At 37.7% G+C, this 12892-nt stretch overlaps 1 protein-coding gene across 4 annotated transcripts in view; it reads right to left on the reverse strand.

Annotated features, from left to right (window-relative positions):
* Nucleotides 1-12892, reverse strand: part of LOC128230405 (neurogenic locus notch homolog protein 1-like) — a 107613-nt gene that overhangs the window by 72909 nt on the left and 21812 nt on the right. For all 4 annotated transcript variants that reach the window (XM_052942646.1, XM_052942637.1, XM_052942656.1 and 1 more), the window contains exons 6-12: nt 11715-11828; nt 10524-10637; nt 9068-9184; nt 8057-8170; nt 3131-3244; nt 541-651; nt 152-268 (exon numbers count right to left, since the gene is read on the reverse strand). In XM_052942646.1, coding sequence (XP_052798606.1) covers nt 152-268; nt 541-651; nt 3131-3244; nt 8057-8170; nt 9068-9184; nt 10524-10637; nt 11715-11828 — 801 coding nt within the window. The remainder of the gene's footprint in view (nt 1-151; nt 269-540; nt 652-3130; nt 3245-8056; nt 8171-9067; nt 9185-10523; nt 10638-11714; nt 11829-12892) is intronic.

The following is a 12892-nucleotide window of genomic DNA, read 5'->3' on the forward strand; positions in this document are numbered from 1 at the left end:
CAACCGATTGCGCCTTGTGAAATCAGAATCTGCAAAAATCCACTCAAGTCAAATACAACCTCCCGGATAAAAACGCAGTACTAATAACCCTATTATATAATTAGTAATTAAACTGAATCTAAACATGTACTGGCTTAAACACATGACTTACCGCATTCACAATTGGTTTCTGTGTAACCAGGACGACATAGACAAGTGTAACTGTTTGGTTGGTTAGTTATGCACGTGCCCTGGTTTTGACACGGTAGAGACAGACACTCGTCGACATCTGTTTAATGTAACAAAAATTAATGAATATATATCAGCTCTATGATAAACTTCCATCAACCAATTTTCGAAAGATAAAGGACTTAAAAGCAGCAAAAAATATTTACTTATGAATATTGAAAAAATCATCATAAAAAGGTCTTGTGAACAAATTGTTTCACGTAAAGACATCAGCAATGAATATAATAATTCTTTTAACCATGAAATATGATGACTTGTGTTATCAGTAAACATTTGCGTAAAAATTAAGTCCTGCACTAAAAACGTGTGTACCTATTTCACACAGAGTTCCAGTGTAGCCAGGAGGACACGTGCACCGAAAGTCTAGATGAAGATCCGTACAGATGCCTCCATTACACGGGTTTGGTTGGCATTCATTTGTCACTGGTAAAAAAGAAGATTTTTCAAGGAGTCATAAAAAGAAGTCATAATTCAGCAAGCCACCTAACAAATATTGATTGAAATATTGGGATGCTTCCCTGTACGGCTATAGTTAGCTATACATAATTCAGGATTTTGCGGTAGAGGGATGCACTGTGGATGTGCAACAACGAATGCACACTCTCTTCCAAAAGAATATGATCAATTTATAGTTTTAATGGGCTAATTAGGGCAACGAAAGATTGAGACAATTGAGTCTGAAATATTGCATTGAAATGCATTATTTGCATATTTTTCCTCGGATATTGATATAAAAAAGTAAAATTCAACACTTATAGAGGGGGCACGTGCCGGGTGCACCCCCATCTAATTCGTCTTGTGATTATGGGCACATCTTTTCTATGAGCATATGACATGGAGAGATTTATATAAACTTTATTATGTCCAACTAGGATGTTTACCTGTAGGCTAGTTTGCTATACAAAATGGGCATGTCTTATCAATGAGCACATGATAAAAATGTCATAAGATCATGATTTTCAATGGCATTCTATTTAGCGACTGCCAAAAATGAAATTAAAAATTGATTTTTTAAATCAGGGGCCATGATTACGAAAAGTCTCAAGTTCAAGTCTAGACTCAGACTCAGAAACTCATTTATTCAATTACATCAATCATTCTTATTCCATTCGTTTTACAAAAATAAATGTGAGTAATAGTACAATTTTTGAACATGGTTATAAAATTCAGCAAATTTCACCATTAAAACTCAACTAGAAATAAAATAACAATGAAATGAAGATTTTGCAGTCTTGCCACTTGGGTCTGAACGTAGACTTACGACTGTTCGTAATCATGGCCCCTGAACATTGTCAACTTAGAGTATAAATTTCCAGTCAAACTTTTAGTTTTGAAATATGTCTCGTTACAACCAAGAATGAAGAAAACAAATCAAAGTACACTCTCACAGATGAACGTTTTGACAACTTTTTCATTTTATGTCTTGGAACGAGCCAATTTTTGCAAAAATCCATGCAACCAGTTCAACAAGACGGCTGACAAAAATTAATTTGCAGATTTTCATACTTAAGTTCAAAAAATGATGTTTTAAGCATTTTACTTAAATCGTTAGTAACAGTTTAGGTCATAATACATTAATTTTTGAATGGAATATGAAAATCTACGATCTGATTTTTTGTCAGCAATCTTATACCATTGGTTTGCAGATATTTATGCAAAAATTTGCTTTTTCCAAGACAAAAAATAAAAAAGTTGTAAAAATGGTATATCTGTTAGAGTGTAGCTTTAAGCGTTGACAGGTTTTCGGTCTGCCATGTTTTTTGAGTATCTTAAGAATTGTAATTGAAAACAAATTTACTTAAACAAAGATAGCATATCAATGCTCATGAATTCATTCACAAATACTTTTAGATATTTATGCTGATAATCAATTAAATAAAAACCATGGAGTCACTTGAAATATTTATTTGATAAGTGGAATGCCCAAGTAATAACAAAAGCTTGGAGTAATATTACCTGTATAATATAATTGCATATGAAACCCAATCCGGAACTTTGGTTTCATAAACAATGCACTGCCACAAAATACGCATTTAGGCATTTTTAGTTATATCTACTCACACTTCAAACCTGCCTGAGTCATATTTAATTTACTACCTCAGCATGGGTATGTCTGCTGAACCAAATGCATTCAACAAAATACATTGAACATTTTAACCCTTAGGCTGCTGATGGCGATTTTAAAGGCTTTGCAAACAGCTTGGAACCAGACCAGACACCGAGTAACTCGGCGCCTGGTCAGGTTCCAAGCTGTTTGCCACTCAGTTAATATATCCCCAAAGTTTTAAGTAAATTGAAAGAAATTTAGAACAAACCAGACAACATTTTTGAGCAGACGACAATTTACCCAGCATGCAAAGGGTTAATAAAGGTTATGTTTGAAGTCTCTAAATACTACAATGACAGGATCCTCATTCATGAACAAATCCAGCTCCATAACAATGTATTAAAACTACACTCTGACAGATTGATCATTTGGACAACTCTTTATATTTTTTTTGTCTTGGAAAGAGCCAAATTTTGCCTAAATGTCTGAAAATTGGTGATATAAGACTGCTGATATATGATCATATTGCAGTTATTAATATTTACGCTTTAAATTTGATATTTTATGGCTAAAAGCGTTTCTAACATTTTAAGAAAAATGAAATTTTCGGCAGTTTCCTAAACATACAGATCTGTTCAATGGTGAGTTATCCTATATGACTGACTTGAATGCATTGTTGCCAAAATCGGCTAATTCTGATTCAAAACATGAACATGTTGTCAAATCAGTCAATCTGCGAGAGTGCAGCCTTAACAATCATGATTCAAGGCCCCAGACTCAAACTTAAACATTTTTTTTTTTTAAAGTATACAATAAAAGAACAAATACAAATTATAAGAAAAATAATATTGTTACCTCTATGGCAATCTGCTCCAGTAAATCCAGGAGGACATGTGCACAAGTAGCGGGCAATGAAGTCTTGACATGTCCCACCATTCTGGCAAGGGTTTGAGGCACATTCGTCAATATCTGTAGATAAAGCAATATTGCATTGAATTTGGATGACATGTCCCACCATTCCAGCAAGGGTTTGAGGCACATTCGTCAATATCTGTAGATAAAGCAATATTGCATTGAATTTGAATGACATGTCCCACCATTCTGGCAATGGTTCGAGGCACATTCATCATTTTCTGTAGATAAAGCAATATTGCATTGAATTTGGATGATATGTCCCACCATTCTGGCAAGGGTTCGAGGCACATTCATCATTTTCTGTAGATAAAGCAATATTGCATTGAATTTGGATGATATGTCCCACCATTCGTCAATATCTGTAGATAAAGCAATATTGCATTGAATTTGGATGATATGTCCCACCATTCTGGCAAGAGTTCGAGGCACATTCGTCAATATCTGTAGATAAAGCAATATTGCATTGAATTTGAATGACATGTCCCACCATTCTGGCAAGGGTTCGAGGCACATTCGTCAATATCTGTAGATAAAGCAATATTGCATTGAATTTGAATGACATGTCCCACCATTCTGGCAAGGGTTCGAGGCACATTCGTCAATATCTGTAGATAAAGCAATATTGCATTGAATTTGGATGACATGTCCCACCATTCCAGCAAGGGTTCGAGGCATATTCATCATTTTCTGTAGATAAAGCAATATTGCATTGAATTTGAATGACATGTCCCACCATTCTGGCAATGGTTCGAGGCATATTCATCATTTTCTGTAGATAAAGCAATATTGCATTGAATTTGAATGACATGTCCCACCATTCCGGCAAGGGTTTGAGGCACATTCATCATTTTCTGTAGATAAAGCAATATTGCATTGAATTTGGATGATATGTCCCACCATTCTGGCAAGGGTTCGAGGCACATTCATCAGTATCTGTAGTTAAAGCAATATTGTATTGAATTTGGATGATATGTCCCACCATTCCGGCAAGGGTTCGAGGCACATTCGTCAATATCTGTAGATAAAGCAATATTGCATTGAATTTGGATGATATGTCCCACCTTTCTGGCAAGGGTTCGAGGCACATTCGTCAATATCTGTAGATAAAGCAATATTGCATTGAATTTGGATATGACATGTCCCACCATTCTGGCAAGGGTTTGAGTCACATTCGTCAATATCTGTAGATAAAGCAATATTGCATTGAACTTGGATGACATGTCCCACCATTCTGGCAAGGGTTCGAGGCACATTCGTCAATATCTGTAGATAAAGCAATATTGCATTGAATTTGAATGATATGTCCCACCATTCCGGCAAAGGGTTCGAGGCACATTTGTCAATATCTTCAGGCACATTTGTCAATATCTGAAGATAAAGCAATATTGCATTGAATTTGAATGACATGTCCCACCATTCCGGCAAGGGTTCGAGGCACATTCGTCAATATCTGTAGATAAAGCAATATTGCATTGAATTTGGATGACATGTCCCACCATTCTGGCAATGGTTCGAGGCACATTCATCATTTTCTGTAGATAAAGCAATATTGTATTGATTTCCGACACTTCCGGCATTTTTGCAACAGTCTCAGTGCATATTTATAAGGTACCCTGCAACAAAGGCGTCAAGCCCCATTCGGCATTATTCTGACACAGATCATGGGCTTGTGTCATTAAAGGATCTCTGTAGTAAATTCATCTTTAATCTCACTGCTCTGGCCAGGAAATGAGAAGAGCAGGATGCTAGGTCAGAAAGGGCATTTTCAGTGAATAGTGTCAGACTAAAGCTGTCAGTGAATACCGGCCCTGGAACCATCAGAGTCTCAGACTCAAGTTGTCAGTGAATACCGGCCCTGGGGCCATCAGAGTCTCAGACTCAATCAAGTTCTCAGTAAATACTGGCCCTGGAGCCATCAGAGTCTCAGACTCAAGTTGTCAGTCAATACTGGCCCTGGAGCCATCAGAGACTCAGACTCAAGTTGTCAGTGAATACCGGCCCTGGGGCCATCAGAGTCTCAGACTCGATCAAGTTCTCAGTAAATACTGGCCCTGGAGCCATCAGAGTCTCAGACTCAAGTTGTCAGTCAATACTGGCCCTGGGACCATCAGAGTCTCAGACTCGATCAAGTTCTCAGTAAATACTGGCCCTAAAGCCATCAGAGTCTCAGACTCAAGTTGTCAGTCAAAACTGGCCCTGGGGCCATAAGAGTCTCAGACTCGATCAAGTTCTCAGTAAATACTGGCCCTGGGGCCATCAGAGACTCAGACTCAAATTGTCAGTGAATACCACGCCTGGAGCCATCAGAGTCTCAGACTCAAGTTGTCAGTCAATACTGGCCCTGGAGCCATTAGAGACTCAGACTCAAGTTGTCAGTGAATACCGGCCCTGGAGCCATTAGAGTCTCAGACTGAAGTTGTCAGTGAATACCTGCCTTGGAGCCATCAAAGTTTTCTCAGACTCAAGTTGTCAGTGAACAACGGCCCTGGAGTCATCAGAGTCTCAGACTCAAGTTGTCAGTGAATACTGGCCCTGGAGCCATCAGAGTCTCAGACTCAAGTTGTCAGTGAATACCGGCCTTGGAGCCATCAGAGTCTCAAAATCAAGTTGTCAGTGAATACCGGCCCTGGAGCCATCAGAGTCTCAGACTCAAGTTGTCAGTGAAAACCGGCCCTGGAGCCATCAGAGTTTTAGACTCAAGTTGTCAGTGAATACCGGCCCTGGAGCCATCAGAGTCTCAGACTCAAGTTGTCAGTCAATACCGGCCCTGGAGCCATCAGAGACTCAGACTACAGTTGTCAGTGAATACTGGCCCTTGAGCCATCAGAGTCTCAGACTCAAGTTGTCAGTCAATACTGGCCCTGGAGCCATCAGAGACTCAGACTACAGTTGTCAGTGAATACTGGCCCTGGAGCCATCAGAGTCTCAGACTCAAGTTGTCAGTGAATACCTGCCTTGGAGCCATCAGAGTCTCAGACTCAAGTTGTCAGTCAATACTGGCCCTGAGGCCATCAGAGTCTCAGACTCAAATTGTCAGTCAATACTGGCCTTGGAGCCATCAGAGTCTCAGACTACAGTTGTCAGTGAATACCAGCCCTTGAGTGATCAGAGTTTCAGACTCAAGTTGTCAGATAATACCGGCCCTGGAGTCATTAGAGTCTCAGACTCAAATTGTCAGTGAATACCGGCCCTGGAGCCATCAGAGTCTCAGACTCAAGTTGTCAGTCAATACTGGCCCTGAGACCATCAGAGTCTCAGACTCAAATTGTCAGTGAATACCAGCCCTTAAGTGATCAGAGTTTCAGACTCAAGTTGTCAGTGAATACCGGCCCTGGAGCCATTATATTTTTCACAAATTTTTCTTAATTTTCATCCTGATTAAACTCCTCTCCTCATTAACGCAACACATTTTTTGGGATGGTCTACTTTTGTCAGTTCTCAGTAAATACTGGCCCTGGAGCCATCAGAGTCTCAGACTCAAGTTGTCAGTCCATACTGGCCCTGGAGCCATCAGAGACTCAGACTCAAGTTGTCAGTGAATACCGGCCCTGGGGCCATCAGAGTCTCAGACTCGATCAAGTTCTCAGTAAATACTGGCCCTGGAGCCATCAGAGTCTCAGACTCAAGTTGTCAGTCAATACTGGCCCTGGGACCATCAGAGTCTCAGACTCGATCAAGTTCTCAGTAAATACTGGCCCTAAAGCCATCAGAGTCTCAGACTCAAGTTGTCAGTCAAAACTGGCCCTGGGGCCATAAGAGTCTCAGACTCGATCAAGTTCTCAGTAAATACTGGCCCTGGGGCCATCAGAGACTCAGACTCAAATTGTCAGTGAATACCACGCCTGGAGCCATCAGAGTCTCAGACTCAAGTTGTCAGTCAATACTGGCCCTGGAGCCATTAGAGACTCAGACTCAAGTTGTCAGTGAATACCGGCCCTGGAGCCATTAGAGTCTCAGACTCAAGTTGTCAGTGAATACCTGCCTTGGAGCCATCAAAGTTTTCTCAGACTCAAGTTGTCAGTGAACAACGGCCCTGGAGTCATCAGAGTCTCAGACTCAAGTTGTCAGTGAATACTGGCCCTGGAGCCATCAGAGTCTCAGACTCAAGTTGTCAGTGAATACCGGCCTTGGAGCCATCAGAGTCTCAGAATCAAGTTGTCAGTGAATACCGGCCCTGGAGCCATCAGAGTCTCAGACTCAAGTTGTCAGTGAAAACCGGCCCTGGAGCCATCAGAGTTTTAGACTCAAGTTGTCAGTGAATACCGGCCCTGGAGCCATCAGAGTCTCAGACTCAAGTTGTCAGTCAATACCGGCCCTGGAGCCATCAGAGACTCAGACTACAGTTGTCAGTGAATACTGGCCCTTGAGCCATCAGAGTCTCAGACTCAAGTTGTCAGTCAATACTGGCCCTGAGGCCATCAGAGTCTCAGACTCAAATTGTCAGTCAATACTGGCCTTGGAGCCATCAGAGTCTCAGACTACAGTTGTCAGTGAATACCAGCCCTTGAGTGATCAGAGTTTCAGACTCAAGTTGTCAGATAATACCGGCCCTGGAGTCATTAGAGTCTCAGACTCAAATTGTCAGTGAATACCGGCCCTGGAGCCATCAGAGTCTCAGACTCAAGTTGTCAGTCAATACTGGCCCTGAGACCATCAGAGTCTCAGACTCAAATTGTCAGTGAATACCAGCCCTTAAGTGATCAGAGTTTCAGACTCAAGTTGTCAGTGAATACCGGCCCTGGAGCCATTATATTTTTCACAAATTTTTCTTAATTTTCATCCTGATTAAACTCCTCTCCTCATTAACGCAACACATTTTTTGGGATGGTCTACTTTTGTCAGTTTAAGAAGAAAAACATTGCTTACCAGTTGCGCAGGTGTCACCCGTGAACCCTGCTTGACAGGTACACCTGAACGTGTTGATCCCATCAGCACAAAGTCCTCCATTAAGGCAAGGATTCGGACTGCAGTCATCTATATCTGTAAGTAAAAATGCCCTTGATGGTTAGTGTGGCTTCCAATTAACTGTGCTTAAGCCTTTTTAAGTTTTGATTCATGGCAGGCTTTACACTGAGTCATGGGTTACTAGCATTTGAGAACCTACATGATAAAACCAGAGAGGTCGCGATACACTACTTGTACGGGGACATGTATGTGTTGACTACTTTTTGTGCACTACTTCATCCAGGTATGTGTGAATTTAACAAGTTTAAAATGTTACATGAGAATAAGTGTTTTATGTGATAACAGTCAGCCTTAACAAGTACAAGGTTAAAGAGAAACTTTGCATATAACTTTTTAAATCAGTTGCAACTTTTCATTGTATATGAAGCTACACAAACATAACATAATGTTTCGCGACCTCCAAATTTATTTTACAACCTCGTTATTATCACAGATGATGGTACCTTGTTGAAATTGTTTAAATTTGGGATAATGTTAGTTTTTAAACAGTTATTCAAGTCATATCGGAAGTTTAAATCTCAAAATCAACTTGAAAAAGTGCAATTGTCTAATATTTTCTAAAACAGGCGTCTGTACCTCATAGCCATGTCAGGTGCTGTTGACTATCAGTATGTATTTTCTTTAGATTACCAAAGAGCATTATATGCGATGGAGCTTGTAAAATTATTTAGGAAAAAAAGATAAGCTGCGTTAATATCTTTCCTACAACCAGAGTGTTGTTTATAACTTACCCATAATTTAAAAATGAATGCTAATGCGTTTAAATTTGAAATTAAGAAATTCTGTTAAAAAATGCATAGAATATAGTTAAAACTTTTTGGATTATGAATTGTATAATGATATTTTCAAAAACATTTAATGCTCGATCAGATAACTCTGCATAAAAATAATAAAATCATTCGCACGCCTTACTGATTTCGCAGTTGGGTCCTGTGAATCCTGGTGGGCACGTGCAAGTATACGGCAAGCCCGCGTGATCAGTACAAACGCCTCCGTTTTCACATGGCTGCGAAAAACAGTATGTTACGACTGCAAAGAGAAAAAATACAGGATTTGTTTTTCATTTTGTCATCTCAAATAAAGGGACTTGTTCACCTTTAAAAGCATACATGGTATATCCTCCTGTGGGGGGGGGACTATCCAAGAATTTGAAAAACAAAACAAACTATTTGTATTAATAATAAAACATCGGCAAAAGTTTAAACTAGATCTGTCGATAATTATTATTGAAAAAAAATGACAGAAAAGGCTCTATTGTGCTACAAAGCATTAGTTATGCTATTGAAAACTCAATGATTTTAGCCTTGGATTTATTCAATTCTGTTCAAAGGAGAACCTTGCAGGTCCCGTTTAAATCTTATTCATAAAAGCAAGTAATTCACTCAATTTTTAAGCAACTTAAAAAAAAAGGTTTATCTGCGAGTCTCTAGAAACTCTGGGGTACATTATAAATATTATGTATGTATTTAGACATACATGTGTATTTTAAAACTATATGGGTATGTGGTATAATTTGTTTATAGTTTCTGATCCTCTATTAACCTGATACATACTGAATCAAGATAAAACTCATAGTAGAAATTTGAGTAATTGTTCTCTTTCCTTAATTAAAGCTGCATTCTCACAGATTGATTGTTCTGACAACTTTTTTATAATTTGTCTTGGAATGAGCCTACCAGTAGTTTTGAGTAAATGTTGGAAACCAGTGATGTTACACTGCTGACAAAAGAGCAGATAACAATTTTCATATTTACGTTTGAAAATAGATGTTTTATGGCTAAAAGTGTTACTAAACACTTTAAGAAAAATGAAATTTTCGACAGTTTCCCAAAGAATTGAGATCTGTTCTATTGTGAGTTATCTTATATGACTGAATTGAGATAACTGATTTTAAAATGAGTTGATTCTGAGACAAAAAATAAAATGAAAAAGGTCAAAACTGTCGATTTGTGGAAGTGCAGCTTTAAGGCGTTCTTACTTATAATGTTGTATAATATATTTAGGTTCCTCTGTTTATTACCAGAGGTGTAATTCAAGTTAAAACCTATAGTAGGAATCGGAGTAATTGTCTTCTTTTCTTAATGTTTAGACCTATTGAATCACATTCATAAATATGAAAAGGCATTCAAATAGACATATGGAAAATCTACATGTATAAATTCTTCAAACTTGTGTTCACTTTTTCACAAAAGTGTTATAATTTTAAAAACATTGATGCAAATTAATGATTAAAATACAATTAATATTTATAAATTTTAATTATACATAATTATATTTAACTTAAGACAAATTATGTTAATTAATAGAACTTTAGAAGCATTATTAATTAAATAATTTTTCAATAAAAATAAATAATTGTCTGATATACCAGTCTGGCACAGTATGCCTGTGTATCCAGTTGGGCAGGTACAGGTGAAATCGTTGATACCATCTCTACAGAGTCCTCCATTCAGGCAAGGCGTAGAGGCGCAGTCGTCAATGTCTGAAAGCAAACCCCCAACAATGGAATAAGAGAACCTCTTTAAAAAGATAATTGGGGGGGGGGGGGGAAGATGGGGGGGGGACTTTCTTAAAATCATTTCTTACTGATCAAGTAGCAGGATTCTTTAGAAAGGAGGAAATTATGTTTAATAAACACTTTCTAATTACCTGCTGGAAATGCAATACTAAAAGAAAGGGCTAAAGGGATATGGTAAGATAAAATTTCCAAAATCCAAGGCGATAAACTAAGGACCACATGGACACGAAATAATCCAATTTCAGAAATCAGGATAAAATGCATGGAAAATCAAAGACCAGAAAAAGGGGGTATTGGAAGAATAAAATACTTGAAATAATACAATTAAAGAATACGGGAATATTTTAAAGACAAATATGTATTGCAACAGCTTACCATTGTACGCACATCATCAGTCATATCCTTCTTTAGCCCACCCACATTTAATTTAATAGTTTAAGCCCGGAATATAGATATGCTGGTTTTCCCAAGCTAATCCTCCGGTTTTAGAATGACTAATCGTACGGTACAAACAAAACTATACTGTTTTAATATACACATGTTACTTCAGAAGCAAAAGAGTCATTGGAATCTTACATGAATTTAAATAGCTCGAAATTCACGTTTTATTTGTACCGGCATGGGAAAACCCAGTTATGTGAATTCCGGGCTATATATATTATGACATGCTTGTACTGGCCATACTACACATTGTAAACAAACTGTGATCTCTCATCTGACCAATAGCAGTTATCAAAAAGCTGATATCCAGGCCCCAGTTTCCCGAAACTTCCTTAGTCCCTTTTAACAGAATTAAGCTAAGCTCACTATTTTTGTCTTTCGAAAGTTTGTTTAATATTAACTTCTTTAAGAGATCTTATAGTTCATATAGGAATTATCTTTATGAATTTCACAATAAAACCATTTGCATTAATCAAAATCCAATTTAAGTATGTATTTTGACTTATTGAAATAAGCTTCTTAAGCCTCTTAAGCTTTAATTAAAAGATGTTTTGAGAAATTGAGTCCTGAATATTTGCTTTTATTGGTACTCGTTCTTACTTGTTTGACACAGCACTCCCGTATATCCGGTCCGACATTCACACACAAAGCTGTTCGGACGATCATGACATGTGCCATTATTATGACATGGAGTGGAAACGCAATCATCGATATCTGAAAACAGGAAAACTCAGTATATTATGTATGTGTGTTATGTGATTACACCCTGATGCCCGCTTGCAGGCTTGCTTTTCAGATCAACAGCCAGTCACCGAGTCACCTGATATGAACATGAGTGGTAGTTGATTGCCCAATCAAATGGCTCAAACATTGTGATAATGAATTTTACTCTGCGTGGCCATTGGTATTTTGATTTTGGAGTCTGTAATTTTATGCATGTCTGATCATTTACTAAGAACCTGACCTTAACAAAAAGGGTCGAAAATGAATCAATTCTGGAATTAACTAAATTAATTCTTAAGATAACAGTTTAAAGAAGACTTAACCCTATAAAAATCACTTTTGGAATAGTCAGTCATGAAAAACACAAAATGAGATTTTATTGTTTTATTAATGAAATTCTACTTTTTAAGTTCAAAGTGCAGAAAAACATTTTGTAATTCCATACATGATACGAATGTGATAATGAGAAATAATATAGAAAATGAGAATGAGAATGAAATCGCAGTTACAAATTTTCTTTTTGGTTACATATATAATACGCTTTTATTTCTGGGAAGAAAATAAACCACACCAGTAGCAAAAAGTCGATGTAATTTGAGATGTCATAATCGTGACAACTTCCAACATGCATGCTTTATTGATGTATTGCTTTTTTATGCTTTCAGGTGTTTTAAAGAGTTTTAATAATGAAATAAAATTGATATTTCACTGTTTGAAACAGTGATAATATTGAATTGATATTTTTCACTGTTTTGAAATTTTAGCCACCTCACACTTCCAAATCAAACGTCAGTGCGCACAGGGCTAGGACACAATTTCAAAGACGTCTTTTCCGAAATGATTTTACGTTTGCATACAAAATGGCGCGCTTTTGTGAAGGAAGTGTAATAAGATGACTTTTAACTCCAATTTTAAGCATATTATAGATTTTTTTTGTTTGTTTCTGTGTCAGATAGCAATATATTTCACCTCACAATCACAAAAAGTGAATATTTCACTCATGGCTAAGCCACTTGGTGAAATATATCTTTTGGTGCTCACTCGGTGAAATATAG

Source organism: Mya arenaria, chromosome 1 (assembly GCF_026914265.1).
Source record: "Mya arenaria isolate MELC-2E11 chromosome 1, ASM2691426v1".
Classification (NCBI taxonomy): domain Eukaryota; kingdom Metazoa; phylum Mollusca; class Bivalvia; order Myida; family Myidae; genus Mya; species Mya arenaria.